General features: G+C 51.5%; 2 protein-coding genes across 2 annotated transcripts in view; one reads left to right on the top strand and one right to left on the bottom strand.

Moving 5' to 3' along the window:
- Window positions 1-3,018, top strand: part of PDX1 (pancreatic and duodenal homeobox 1) — a 4,103-nt gene extending 1,085 nt beyond the window's left edge. The window contains exon 2 of the mRNA XM_026074305.1: window positions 2,630-3,018. Coding sequence (XP_025930090.1) covers window positions 2,630-3,018 — 389 coding nt within the window. The remainder of the gene's footprint in view (window positions 1-2,629) is intronic.
- Window positions 3,019-8,106: 5,088 nt separating this feature from the next.
- Window positions 8,107-15,024, bottom strand: part of CDX2 (caudal type homeobox 2) — a 22,271-nt gene continuing 15,353 nt past the window's right edge. Inside the window, exon 5 of the mRNA XM_026074331.1 lies at window positions 8,107-8,214. Within this exon, the coding sequence (XP_025930116.1) occupies window positions 8,107-8,214 (108 nt within the window). The remainder of the gene's footprint in view (window positions 8,215-15,024) is intronic.

Here is a 15,024-nt window from a genome sequence, read left to right as displayed (position 1 = left end):
GCGGGGCCGCGCAGGGCGAGGCGGGAACGCGGAGCGGGCCGCGGGGCCGAGCGGGCGGGGAAGCGCCTGGCGGAGCGGCGAGGGCAGGGCAGAGCCGGCTGCCCGTGTCCGCGCCGGGCCCCCTTCTTCCACCTACTCCTGCCCCCTCCCGCTTCCCGCTGGGTTTTAGCCGTAATTGTACCTTTTACAACGTAAAACCCGAGGCAAGGGAAACAATGCACAAACGAAACAGAGCTGCCAGCGAGGGGAAGAAACTCTATCTAGGCAGAAAGTTCCGCTGCGGAACAATATTTCTGTCTCTCCCTGCACAATGTTATCGTGTCCTGCTCCTTTGTCACGCCTATACGGCAAATATTATATTAATGGCTTTGTTCAAATAGACAGTTAAAAAGGGACTGGAGAACTGAAATCGCCGTGAAATAGTCCGGGAATTACATGGGCCAGATCGGGGGGAGGAAGGACAGGCTGCAGTCACCGGTCCCCACGGTGGCATCTCCGCAGGACAGGAGAGACAAGAGTGCTGCCGCCACGTCGTGGGCTCGGGGGACAGAGATTATGCCGGAAGGATAAAATCAGATCGCGTTTTCGACGGGTTGAATGAAATTAGGAAAAAAAAAAAGATGGAACCAGACTCTGAAACTGCCCCTTTTTTCTCTGTCTTCTGTACACGAGGAATGACAGAAACAGCAGCAAAACGAAAGTTTTCCTGGAAAAGTTAAGACTTCTCCTCCACTGTTCCCAGCTCATCCAAAAGATCCAGGCAAAGGCTGTACTGCAACATTAAATCGTGTATATGATACGCAGTGTGTACGCAAACACACACCCGCCTTAATGTTTCTACTGCAGGTACACGGCGCGTACTCGTATGGCATAAGTGGCACTGCTCTGTGCCAGGCGCGTATATTGCGTCGTAGCCAAACCCCAGTATTTACAGTTGCAAACTATATACGCCAAAGATGTATTTTTATAGAAACACGTGGGATTTAGGCGTTCAAGAATCAAGCGGGGTTTTGCGTTGCATTCAACGCAGGGAGAGTTACTGCAAGATAAAGGCACCCAGCGAGGCGGCGGCGGAGCCCTGTCCGGCTGCCCGCCGTGCCCGGCCCAGGCTCCGCCGTCTGCCCGGGGCCGCCGTGCCGAGGGCGGCCGGCAGCGTCCCCGGGCCTCGCTGCCCCCCGGGCACAGCACGGCGGGGCCCCGGCCCTGCGCGCCCCGCGCTCCCTTCCTGCCGCGGCTTTCAGCAGACGCACGAGATTTTGCCTTCCCGGAGTTATTATTTAACTTTACCGTACCAGTAAAAAAAAAAAAATATATATATATATATATACACACACATACATATATATATAATCTACAATCTATAATTTATATATATATATATAGATGCACATATATTACATACATATATGTATATATATATAATGGGCATGCAAAGATGAATTGCGGGAGAGCGCGGGTGGCTCTGGCAGTTTACATAGTTGTCACCATGTCCTGGATATTATACGGCGGCCAAAAGTGTACCCAGCAAGACTCCTCGTGTTAGCAATAGGGACAATCCGTTTCAGTTCTAATCCCCAGCTCCTGTCGTTGCCGCCGCTCCTGCAGTCGTTATTATCCCACAGTCCCGCGTGCCGACATCCACGCACAGCAGCGGCGGCGTTATTGGGAATGGTGATTTCGTTACTGTCGCTGTTTCCGGGATCACGAAAACAAAGGTCTCGACCAGCCTGGCGAAATGGCCGGGCGCCCCGCGGGGCGGGAGCCCTGGTTCCCCGCCGTGCCCCGGCCCCGTCGCTCTCCGCAGCGGTCCGGGGCCGAAGCCTCCGCGGGGCCGGGACTGCTCCGCGGCGAAATCCCGGGAAACTGCAGCTCCTCTGAGCGCTCCTGCTCCGTGAGGTTTTCCTGCCCCTTTTTGCTGCTTATTGCGCCGAGTGCCGGCGGGCAGCGCTGGCGCCCGGGCCCGGGCCCAGGCCCGGCCGCGGCGTCGGGGAGAGGCGCTCGCCCTTCCGCGGCCGCGGCAGTCCGCAGCCCCGGCGCAGCCCTCGCTCCCCGCGCGGAGCGGCGGGTCCCCGCGGCGCTGGCGCCAAAAGCGCCACGGGCTTGTGACCTGCGGGAAAGGCCGGGCCCCGGGCCTGTCGCTGCTGGGTTGTTTTTTCCTCCAGGTAGTTTCACGGGGAGGTCAGGGTTTTTTTATTATTATGTTTTGTTTGGTTGTTTGTGTTTGGGGCACATAACAAAGGCTTTTTGTTGTTGTTGTTGTTGTTGCTCTTTTGTTTTTTTACGGGAATCCGACAACTTGCCAAGCCCCGGATCGATGCGCCCTTAGGCGGAGACTGAGCTTTCAGCGATCAAAACACAAAATGAAATATCAACAGGAAGCGACGAGGGCAGCCCGACTGCCAGGGCCGGGGAATTAGGCTCTCCGAAGCTCCCGAGGGGCAGCAGGGACCAGCGGGAGGCGCGGCCGGGGCCCGAGGCTCGGCTCATCCCCGCTGCCGGGGCCGTCGGGGCCCGGCAGGGCCGTCCGCTCGCCCCGCTTATTTCTCCCTCCGTTCGCGCACCCCCCACCCCGCTCCGCGCGCGGGTGCGGGGACGGCGCGGCTGCCGCCTGACTCTCCCCTCTCTCCAGGTGGGTCCTACGTGGTGGAGCAGGAGGAGAACAAGCGGACGAGGACGGCGTACACCCGCGCGCAGCTGCTGGAGCTGGAGAAGGAGTTCCTCTTCAACAAGTACATCTCCCGGCCGCGGCGGGTGGAGCTCGCTGTCATGTTGAACTTGACCGAGAGACATATAAAGATCTGGTTCCAGAACCGGCGGATGAAGTGGAAGAAGGAAGAGGACAAAAAGCGAGGGGCAGGGAACAGCAATGACCCCGAGCAAGACTGTGTGGTGTCCTCTGCGGAGCTCCCGGGCAAAGAGGATCTCCAGCCTTGTCCCCCTGGGAACCTGCCCGCTGGGGCCTCCAGGGACCTGCTCCCCTCCAGCCTCGCCCCCAGAAGGCAGCAGGACTCTCGGTGAGCCGCGGGAGCCCCCGCAGAGCCCCCCAGAGCCCGGCCCGGGCCGGGGGAGAAGCCGGGAGGTTCGTGCCGACTCCCTGCCGCCGCCGGGCCGCGGCTCATCCTCGCCCGCCTTCCCTCGGGGAAACTTTGTGCTTCGTGCGCGCCCCGCCGAAATCCCTCTGCTGCAAAAATTAAAGGTGTCTGGCCGTAGCAGAGAAAGGTTCGGTGTGGTTTGTAGACTGGAGGCGGCGGCGGCCCCAGGCAAGCCGCAGAGGCGACGGGACGGCGGCGGAGCTGGCGCCCCGCTGCCCCCGGGCGCCTCGGCCCCCCCCAGGGGCAGCTTCCCCCAGGGAAGGCGGATCTGGAGCGGACCCCAGCTCGGGCGGACCCGCAGCCGCCACGGACAGCGACGGCAACCCCGGGTGCACGGAGTGGTCTGGAAATCGGAGGAAAAACACGACCACGCCGCGGCTGTTGCTGACCAGAGCCTGTGCCCGGCAGGAGGCCGGCGCGGCGGCCGGAGAGCGAGACCTCGCTGTGCAAGGCGCTGTACACACGCGGACCTGCTGGCGAGGGCGACCCGGAACGAAGCCGAGAGACCCAATTCTTCCCGGAGCTGGGCACCCCGCCGTCCCGCTCACTTCGAGGGGCCCCGGGGTATCGGCCCTACTGAGGACTCCCGCCGGCGACCGGACATTTACTTACTTCTTTGGAAACTGGAACCTGTTTTGTTTCATTTTCTTTTGCCTTTGGGGAGGGGAGGGGGGAAGAAAGAAAAAAGCCCGAGCTTTTTGCGGGCAGTATATATGATGGTCGCCGACTCCAGATGGCTGGCAAAGATAGCCAGACCCTCCTCCGGGGCTCCGCCACCGAGTGGGGGCTGCGGGAGACCCAGCGCTGCCCGCCGCGGAGCCTCCAGGGCCGGCGGCGCGGCGGCCGCCCGCGCTGCGCGGCGGCGGAGGCGCTGCGGGGCCGCGGCGCGCAGGGCTGGGGCCGCGGGCGCGCTGGGAGCCGCAGGTCTGCGCTCGCCTGTTCGAGGGGTCGGAGCAAGCCCGGAGGTGCAGCACAGGATCGGCGGGTTTGGGGACGGCCCAGGGGGCCCGGGCAGAGCGGGGGAGCTGGGATCGCCGCGCAGCAGAGACCGCTCCGGCCGGGAGCCGCCAGCGGGACCTGCCCTCCGGGACGGGACTGGTCCCAGGGACATTTTCTGCTCGCGGTTCCTTTGGAGGAAAATGTCCTTCCTCTCTTCCTCCTTTGCCACTCGCTTGAACTCTGCTTCAAGGAAAAGAGACCTGCCAGCAGCGCAAGCAGTCCCACTGCCCCGACCCACTCTGGCTCTGTGCTCGGCGCTGCACGATTTTCTTTGCAGACCTGGTTTTACAACCCAGACAGAGATTTGGGGTCGGCTGCCTCCCGAGGCGCTGGCCTACACCTGTCACTTTTCGGTTCTTATTTTTTTGGCCCGGCTTGGCGTGCCGCAGAGCTGAGCTCGTTTGCTCTGGAAGCGTGCGAAAACCGCCCCGTCGCCGGCCGTCTGGGCCTTCCCGGACCCTTCCTCTCGCTCTCCACCCGCTGTTGGTCTGTCATCAGAAAAATCTTCCCTATCGCGGCAACGGCAGGAACAGGCATTTTGTAGAGGGGAAACGAGCTATTGCAGCCACCGCCTAAAACAGGATCGGAAATTCAATTAAGTAGGGAAAAAAGCGCTCCAGGACCAGATCAGAAACAAAAAATAGTGGCACGAGCAACGCGGGAGCTGCCCGGGGGATGCTGTGTCAGACTTCTCTCCTCGATGGGGAGGCTCAAGATCTGCTTCCGGTTTTGTCTCCGGCAGCATCGACGGCGGGGACGCGCGCACCCATGGCCGCAGCCCTCCGAGCAACCGGCGGGCGGCCCGGCCCGCAGTGCCAGAGGCCAGCGAGAGGAGGAGGAGGGGGAGGAGGAGGAGGAGGAGGAGGGGGAGGAGGGCTTCATCCCCCGGCCTGGCCGCCGGGCTGCGGGGATTGTTGTCCGCAGCCTACCGCCCTCCTCCGCGCACTGCGCAGGGAAGCGCAGGGCGGGGAGGCGGCCCCGTCCCACGGCTGAACGCGACGGGGACAGGAGGCAGCTTTCCACAACTCTCATTTTAACATCTTGCATAAGACGTTTTTCAAAAACGACAGGTGAAGACTTGAGCGGAAGGTGTAATTCTTGTATTGCCTTTCTTTCCTTCAGGGGCATTAATCTGTGCACGCAAACAGGGACGGTTTTGGCCAGTTTTCTTGCAAGTTGCCCGAGGAATTTATCATCCAAGCCTGTATATCCTTGTTCGTTCAAACGCAGTCAATGGGCGAGAACTTTTCTAATGATTAACGAGCAAAATTCAAATAAAGCTCTGCTGTTTGTGAAAAAAAGCACCATATTATTTAAAGTAGCGTTTCTCAAATTTTCTGGGACCATGAAAATATTTTTCAACCTCAGCGCCATTTATTCTTAGTATCAAACCTGTCACTCGGAACACTCAGTGGAACAATTTCCACATACCATTTACAGTGTCTGGTACGCAAATTGCAATTTGGGAGTCACCGAAAAAAAAGAAATCTGGCTGCAAAAAGGAAATTTATCATGCAAAATGCCAAGACTTCTCACTAAGATTCATAGAGAGCATTGTCCTGAGTAAACTGCACACACAGCGGCTTACATTTTGCCTGTCCTTTCTGTAGTATAATGCATTTAGTTTCAATTTCTGCCCTGCACTGTTGTACAAATTGAGAATTTGCAGAATTGATATGAATTGTTTGATCACGAAGCCAAGGTAATTTTATGAGTGAATGTAGAATCAGACCCACATGTTTTAGTTTTAACGAATAAAGTCTTTTTCTTTAAAGAATTCATTCAGTTTATGGGATGAGCGCCTTTTTCTTTTTTTTTTTTTTTGTCTTTTGTCTTTTGTCTTTTGTATCTATCTTTCTTGCAACTGCACCAAAGGGGAAATCGGCATTGACTGAAACAAGACAGCCCTGGGACCTTGTATGGGTAAAGCCCTCTTCATGATGCCCCTTCACCCGGCACTGCAGCCAGTGCTGCACCTTGCTGGTGTAAGGCATGGTTGATCTGAAAAGTTACAATGCTGCTACGGTTCTTGCGCCATGGCATCTTACTGTCCACCAAAATGAGTTGTCCAGACATCCCCATTTCCTGAGGACCATCCCCCCCCATCTTTGGAGATGGTGAAATAGTTAATAATTTATATTTAATCACCTGTAATCCTGCAGGTAAGGGTTTACAGAAAACATTCTAAAAATCCTGACTTTTAAAATTAGAGAAGAGATGAAAGGTGTGGGGCATGTTTTGATTTCCTTGGGCAATACCCAAGTTCTGTAGGCATTACTCTGTGTGGGAGAGGTACGTCCCAAAAAATCATATGTACTCCTGTTAATTTTTTTAAAGAAAAGCTGAGCAAGATTCAGGGACATTTTTCCCCTGAGCGTATGGGGAGCAGGCATGCACCATCAGGACCTATGGAGACATCAGTCCTATGTAAGGCTCCAGAGGAAGACAATGAAGCAGCAGGTCTCATTACAGCTTTGCAAAGGCAACGTCTTTACTGCACTTGTTTTGCTCAGGTACCTCCCTCTGGTACTGCAGCAAAAGCTTTCCTCTCTAGCTCCATTTTACACAAATTTTGGCTGTTATTACACAAAGCACCACAGGACAGGGGATCTTTAACACCCTCCTCTTTCCCTGAGCAGGGCTAAGCAACTGATGTGAATGGCACACAGCTAACCAAACCCAGGCCAGGAGCTGAGGGCTGCTGTCTCACACACAGGCAAGATCCTGCCACAAAATGATTGTTTGTGTGTTGCCTTCTGAGAAGCAACATCCAGCAGCCTCTGTTGATTTTCTACTGCCATGCCTCGGCTGAAAATGAGGAAAAAGAAAGAGCTCACACATCACCCATGTTACCCCCTGCTTTACCTTCCATGTGTCCTGGGAGTGATGACCATGTAAAGGTTAGCATTTGGAGACTGTGCTTGTTTCTTCCACTAAAGAACTATATATTTGCCTGAAAGTGCCCTCTATAAATGAATATTTATGCCAATAAATCAATTCTAAAAGCGGTGATTTAATCGAAGGTGTGAAAGGCTTTCCAGTCTGACACTGAAGTCTGCTACCTCCCACACTGCAGTTGCTGCCGCTGCTATGAACATGGCTGAGGAGAGATGTTCCAGACTGAGAGAATAAACATTTCTCAGAAAAGCTTCAGTGCTTTGAATTTCAAACCCAGATGTGATGCCAGCCCTATGACAACCACCCAGGCAGGGTCTATAGGGCTGGACAAAGCACCTTACAATCTGGCCTCAGTAAAGGGCAGAGTTGGCTGGGCATAAGACCTTGTGTTTCAAGGCTAAACTGATTGCTTACCTTGGGAGCAGAAAGAAACGGTGCTGGACTCCRGTAATTCCTGACAGTTTGCATGGCAGTTCTTCTGAGAGGTTTCCACATATGCTCAGACATGCATACACGCACACACATGCACACATATGTGTGACTTCCAATGAACTGTGACTCAGAACAGTTCCCTCCCTGCTTCCTTCTACGCTGGACAGAGATAAGAACGACCAGGTCTTCAAGCATGTTTTTACACCAATCACACCGCTGTTTTAGTATCTAGAGAGGACAATGAAGCGTGAAAAAACTTTGCATTTCCCATGTTAGAAATAGTGAACATTGATTACCTTTTTTATCTACAGCTGCCTCATTGCTCACTTCCCACTGACTATGCAGTACCTTGTACAATATACTTACCGTGCACTTTGCCAGCACCTATGCAACCCAGCAGTGCTGGTGAGCATGAGGAATGGAGGAGCAAAGGGAGAAATGCATGGAGCCAAGGCCTCTGCTAGCCTCCACTTCTCTCCATCTCCATTCCTCCCACCAGTTGCTGTTCTGATAGACAGTTCTTGTGCTCCCCAGGGCATCTGGGATTGCAACATAATCAGGAATGAATAAAACATAGAATAAATGAGCTTAGTCCTTCTCTCTCCCTAACATGCCTCAGTGATGAATCAGATCTGGCCAGCCTCATTCATGGAGTAGGCAACTCAAACATGTGGTTCCTCTACAATTAGGCCTCACAAGTTTGCTTGTTTAGTTCCAGCGCTTGTTCCAGGAACCATTTGCTTCCAGCAAATTTGCTGCAGCACTGGTAGGAGGAGAGGCTGTAACTGTGCTCCTGCCAATAAAGGTGCCATTAAGTGGGAACCCACATCCAAGGAGCTCTGATCACTGGCTCCATTCACCAGGAGCAGCAAGGCACAGGAGGCAGGTGCCTTGACAAACAGGCATATCCTTCACAGATAACCCAAAAATACTCTGGAAGGGAAGAAACTTGAAAGATTAGGGTGAGCTAGACCAACAGGCCAACAACAGAAATCCCTCAAGCAGATTTGGAACATCCCACTTTGAAAGCGATGGTGAAGAGGGGGTTGTTGACTTCATGTTGTGACAGAGCTGGACCAGGTAAGATCAGCTGATGCTGGCAGCAGCATCATGCCCTCCCTCTCCCTTGAGACTCTTTGCCAAAACAGGTGGTTTGTGGCACCTGCCACAAGAATGCAGGCTGTGTGTTCCTCTAGTGGCTGTGCCTGTACTAAACACCAAAGGAGCAAGAAAAACTTCAACTCCTCTATCTGGGGAATAAGCACCGATCATGTTGCACTCAGACATGCTGGTGCAACTCATGTTGCACCCATCACTTTTGCGCAGTAACAACCCGAATCATAACTTCCCTCAGCACAACACTGATCCGTTCCTCACATGGAGACTAGTTATAAACCCATTGGGGGATACCCCAGACCAAGGAGGAGAAAAACATCTGCTCAGACATATCTTGGCACAGAGGGCTTAGAATTCAAGAGTAAAATGCATCTAGCAGGAATGGAAAGCACACAGAGCAGTGTGTCAGTATGATGGTCTGTGTCTCCTCTTGMAGGGCTAAACTTGATTATTTTAGAGTGGAGAAAAGTTTTGTCTGTGAGCGATTGGCACCATGCTGGTATTTTGTCTGAGCAGAGGCAGTATGTACCATTATAAATTTACCTGTGCTTGTCTTGGACATTCCCTACAGACCTCAAAGCATTGAGCAAAGGCAGGTAGGGATTAGTGACCTCACTGGTGTAAGAAAAACACAGAACTAGGAAAAGGGGCTCCTTTCGGAGATAACACAGGTCACCCAGGACCCGTGCCAGGAGATCAAGCTGTCTCAAGATCAAGGTTGAGTTAGGGGTGTATTGTGCAGAGTCTGCGTTTGAACACCACTTCCCTGGGCTCAAATCCTTCTCCGAGGGAAAGCAAAGAGTTGCCTGCTGGGAGTCATAGCTGGGTGCGGTATCCTAGGGCTCCAGAGTCACGTTTCAAATGCAACTTCTCCTAGAGAAGAAGTCATATTTATCTGTAGGGAGTGGAAGCCAAGCAGCCACCTTGTATCCTAGCTTTTAACCACACTTTTACATAACTATTTCCTCTAATCCAAAATAAGCATCTTTCATTCCTTGCAGAGCTTTCAGCAACTGAGAGCTGACCTGTCATCTGGAATGCCCTCTCTCCTTTCCTGCTTCTAACCCTTTGTTGGTGAGTCAGTATTTGGCTAAGGGTGAAACTGTGTGAGGTGACATTGCTCAAGATAAGCTGGAAGAATAACAAGCTCTGCTATTTTAGTTCAGGCTGTGGGCTGGATTTTCACCCCAAGAATGAAAATTGCCCAAAAAAGGGAGGAGGGAATCCCCTCTACTTTGAAGGCATCAATTCTTCTGTCTTGAAATCAGCGTGGTAAAAATAGTTGTTAAAACCACAGTTGGTTCCCAGAGTTGCAGTTGAAAACCTGCTCAAAGCTTCACTCTCTGCTGCTGTATCATTGATGGTTATATTCATAACATAAACCTCAGCGAGCCAGTTTAGTTTGAACAGAAAGAGGTACAACTGGAGGTAGATATGCAAGACAGCATTTCAGTCTGTGCATGAGATTAGATGGACGTAAAGACAGAGAAAAGGACCATAGTATGTAGAGCCACATGACCCTTACCTAGGACATCAAAGAAGGAATGAAGAGGTTTCTTTAGAAACATCCTGAAGGAGGAAAGAGAGAACTGAGACTGGAAACACTGAGATTTCTACTCCATCCTTCTTCTTGAAGCAGCATCACTCCAGACACACATTTGCCCATCCCCTTCTTTGAGATCTAGAATCCAAAGATTTTCCAACATCCCTCAGTTCCAGTGCATCACTGTTCTTAACATAAGTACACTTTTCCAACATCCAACAAGTCTTACCTATTGCAATTAAAGTCTATGATTCCTTGTCCTATGGACATGGAGAAGAGAGTATTTTCCCCTTCTCTTTGTAACAGCCTCCCAAGAAGCCAAAGGATAAAATTTTGAGAAGAAAAGCAAGTTGCTAAGCTCTGGCATCAGAAAGGTTATTAGGGACATTGGCAAGAGCAGTTTCCATGAATCCTCAAAAGCAGTAGCTAGAAAAGGTTGGGCCTACGAGGCAAGGACACGAGGCAGAGGAGAGGACACCAAACAGCAACGGAAAGCAACACCATCAATGAGCAGACAGGCAGAAGGAAGAGGACGTCCGGCAGCTGAAAGCAGGAGGGATCAGGAGAGAGGCTAGAGGAGGCTGAGGCAGTTTGGTTTGTTATGAGGAGAAGCCAGAATGAGGCACTACAGAGATGGGTGAAGAAAAAGGTAACTGATGTGGTGCCAAGACCTCAATAGCTACAGGATTATGATGCCAGTGAACTCATTAGCTGGGAATGCGGCTCTATGTTTCCAGGGAACAAGTCATGATATAGAAACCAGGTGCTTTGTATGTTTTACTTGGCTGTTAGTTGCAGCTTGCACCTTTCCTACTGAAGCTTAATTCGCCCTTGTGATGTAATGGGGTTTGCTTTCCCATCTCCATATTCTTCCCCAGTCCATAAACTAAAGGAAAACATTGGAATTCCAGCAGAGATTTCCATTTCTTTTGGTTTCTGTGGGCAAGTGTTTGTCCACTGTTGGACCATGCATGCTGCATAGTTTGTTCCAGATGTCTGAATCAGGTATGCATAGTCCAGTTTGCCTATGGCTCTAACTAAAGCTATTTTTGGTAAAACATCTCATAGCGTTGCCTCACTACTCCTGGGAAAGATCATCCCAATTGGTTTGGATGCAGGCACTGGAAATTGTCAGGAAAACTGCAGAGATGTGGGAGACAAAAATCCATTTGGGGTGGCAGATTTATGTCCCGCTTCAGCAAAGTCCCATTTGCTCCTACGCCTGTTTTTATTCCATCTTCTTAACTCAGTCCTGAGAAATGAGGTAAACCACACATCCATGCTACTCACAGATGATCTGAAAAATATTTCACTCCTAGTTGAGTCCCAGCAATTAGATGACACAGAGCCAGGAGCAAGTGATAACTGGCAAATCTTAATGAGCATGTGCCCAACACCTTCTTCTCCAAAGGTGGCCACTAGATACACCAGGGCTTCATTTTTCACTGACTGCAAATCTGAAAAAACTGGGGAGAGGGTGGAAAGGGAGGCTCAGGAGGAAGAAGGGCTTTTACAAATTAAAGTCAGTACCAAGGAAGAAACAAGCAGACTCCTACACGCCATGCCAGCATCAAGTTGGAACTGAGGGAGATGTGGTGTTTTCTCTGAATGCTGTGACATGCCCACCTGGCTCTGTGTCAGTGAAAATTCAAGGGGATCAATGTCAAGCCTGTGTGGTGAAGATGAGGGGTGGTGGCTGAGAAAATGAGCTGCAGGGGAGGACAAGTGGTGACTGGAGGCTGCTAGCAGGCAGGACTGGGTGCAACAGGCTGGTTATAGAGCCTCAAATCAAGATGGAGGAGGAGGCAGAAGGAGCTAAAAGCCAGTCAGGGAGAGAGCAACTGGAGAGAAAGCACTGGGAGAAGGGGGGGGGCTGGACAGAGAAGGAGCTGGGGCTGAGAGCCAGTGCAGTGGCAGAAAGAGTCAGCTCACCGATCCAACAAAATACTCCGYTGCCTGCAAAAGTGCTATCTCTAGTTTTTTGAAACAACTCACCCTGCACTTGCATCAGCACTAGATTTTGTACAAAGGAGCAGATAGATGCTCACAACAGAGTGAGGAAGAGACCAGGAAGCAGCTCCATTAAATGCTCCATTAAATGAAAACTTGTCCTTAGATGGTCAGGTACCATGTGAAATTGCATTGTGGGCCTGAGTGGACAGTGAAGCAGAGGAAGAACAACCCATGGGGTACAAACACACAGCACAGTTGCTGGAAGAGTGGGGAGAGGAAATAGAACTGGTGGGAGATTATTTTAACTATCAGCTCAGAAGTGATCTGGGATTTTAACACATAGATTGAACTAGGGCAAACTACATCCTGCACAGCCCTGCTTGCAAAGCCAAGCATGCAAAAGGTACAAACACCAGCATTCAGGGCACAGCCAAGATGGGCCCACAGGCTGTCAGCAGGGAAAAGTGCATCCCTGCAGCATCCTCCACTGGAAGGGCAGAGCCAAAAGAGGTGAAACAGGCAGCAGCTGCCCCTGAAAGGAGGCAGGCAGGGGAGGGGGAAGCCCATGCAGCTGAGGCACTTGGAGAGCACTTCTGTCCCTGAAGCCCCTCTTAACCACTGTTAGACATTATATAAGCTTCTGGCCCAGATAGGCTTCTGCCTATGGAAGAATCCAGTAGTGGAGAATAGATGGGTGAGAACCTCAGGTACCCTCACAACTCTCTTCAGCGGCAAGTGAGACCAGGGCAGGGTAATCTTCATCACTGTGCAGCCTTGACCCCTCTCCAGAGAAGCAGCCCATGCACAGGGATCCTGAGGGAGAGAAAAGTTGCAACTATGTTGCTCAGGAATGGATCTCATGCCCATGAGTATGAGAAGAAACTGCAAACTGCCCAGACCAGCCAGACCCTTGCAAGTCTTGTTTTCTGAGCATCTGCCTTTTCAACCACAATGCTTCATTTCTGACATTTATTTTGCATCCAGTTTTATAAAGAACACAAGACTTTTCTTGTATGGCAAAGCACTGTGAAAAAACAATATCATTTCTCAGAAGAGCTTATGATTAAATTCTGATTAAGGGAAGAGACTAGAGAGGACATTATAGGGATGCATGAATGGGAGCTATCTCTGGGCTCATCAAGTCCTGTCCCCTGTCTCAGGAAGCTATGTCATTATAGCCTTCCCTGTACTGGTCAGGAACCATCTAAAGTGTAGATTTTGGAGTTTGTGGTCACTGTTGGTACTGGAATGCTGTGTCCTCTTTGCAACACTGCAGTTCAAGAAACAATGGACCAGCTAGTGAAAAACCCAAAAAAAAGAGCAACAGAAAAAGATCACAGGATAGAAAACAAGATGTAGGATGAGAGGTTGAAGGAACCAGAATTATTTGGCCATAAAAGCAGGCTGAGAGAAAATAGAATAGGCTTAAAAAAAACATAGAAAAGGCTGCAAAGAAGAATGGAAAGAGCTGTTCTGTGTTCTCTGTGGGAGGGCTGCAATGACACACGACCTGTGTGGAAGTCTTGGGATCCTTCTAACAGTGAGAAGAGTGCAGCAGAGCGAGAAGAGCCAGCACAAATTGCCTGGGGAGGCTGCAAGAGTCTCCCCACTAGGTGGCTTTCAGAGTGGGTTAGGCATAGTCCTATCAGGAGTGACATGACCACCACTCATTACGTAGTGGATGTACCAGGATGATGGTTTCCTCACTGGCGGACTCCTGCCTTGTCCTGCTAAAGAACTTCCTTGCCTTGCTTAAATTTCCTTTTGAGGCCCAGCACATCTTGGCTGTTGGCCTTCTTTATTTCACTTCTGATTCTCCAGTGGCCACCTCCCTTCGCTCTCCACCTCTTCCTTCTCTTAGATGTTCCTTGCTTAGTCCCAGTATGCTTTCTGATGCCACTGTTCACGCAGTGTAGAAAGGTGTCCTGAAAGAAATGGGACTAAGGGGTATGTGATGAAAGAGAGAAAAAAAACACTGGGCCTTCAGGCAGGCAGAGGCTGTTCCAAGTGAAGGCATGGAAGAGGCATAAAGCCAAGAGCCAGTGAGGGAGCTCTAGGCCCTGGTCCAAAGCTCACTGCAGCCAACAGGACTGATTTSAATGGGCTTTGGACCAGACTCTTGGAGAGTAGCTATGAAGGAGGATACCAGGGGTATAATGTGTGTGGAGATTCCAGAGTAGAAAAGTGAGCAGGAGGGATTTGTTCAGCTATTCAACTGTTCGTTATGTAGAGCAGACAATAGCTTTCTTTAGAGCCACCATGGCTCTCCAGAGGGTGTCATAGATATTTGTGGGTTCTATTCCATGGGGAGTTTTACATAACAACTAGGGATGATGTCTTGCATTACAGAAGCAACAAGTATTTGAAGAAGGAAAAAAGACTGCAAAGGAAGGAGGACAAGCAAAGTTGTATGGTGCTGCTCAGCAGAAAATGAAACTGAGCAGTTTCAAAATTTCCCATGCTGGGCACCACTGGCACAACCCTAGGGAAGCAAGGGATGTTGTGCCACTTGAGACAAGTCTTAACAGCAAGTCAGACACGCACAATAATAGCCCCAAGAGAAGGTCATTGGTCACTGTCAGTTCTAATTTCTGTTACTCACCTTTGCAGGTAAGATGTTTACTGCAACAAAATAAATGAAATGTATTTGGCCAAACTCGCACCTGGAAGGACCCAGCAGTAGCTGGATTCTCCCTTGTCACTTCCTTATTGAAAGCACTGGTGGCCTCACTCTTAAACTCAGGGGGATTAAGGCCAGCCTGTTACCACTCCGTGGGTCATTTACAGGGCTGCAGAGCAGAGGGTTTCCCTGGCCGGCACCGAGCTGCCCGCGGGGATGGCGGGAGCTGTCTTCGAGGCGTTGCTGCCTGCTTTTCTCCGTTAGCCCCTGCACAAGGAAGTGAGGCCGCCGAGACGAGAGGAGGTTGCCGGCACCCTCCCGGCGCCCCAGCGGCCCGGCCCGTCGCGGCGCTCCCGCCCGTCCGTCGCGGC

Source organism: Apteryx rowi, unplaced genomic scaffold (assembly GCF_003343035.1).
Source record: "Apteryx rowi isolate R43461 unplaced genomic scaffold, aptRow1 scaffold_386, whole genome shotgun sequence".
Classification (NCBI taxonomy): Eukaryota; Metazoa; Chordata; class Aves; order Apterygiformes; family Apterygidae; genus Apteryx; species Apteryx rowi.
The sequence above is the reverse complement of the archived record's forward strand: the minus strand, read 5'-3'. Positions and strand labels throughout refer to the sequence as shown.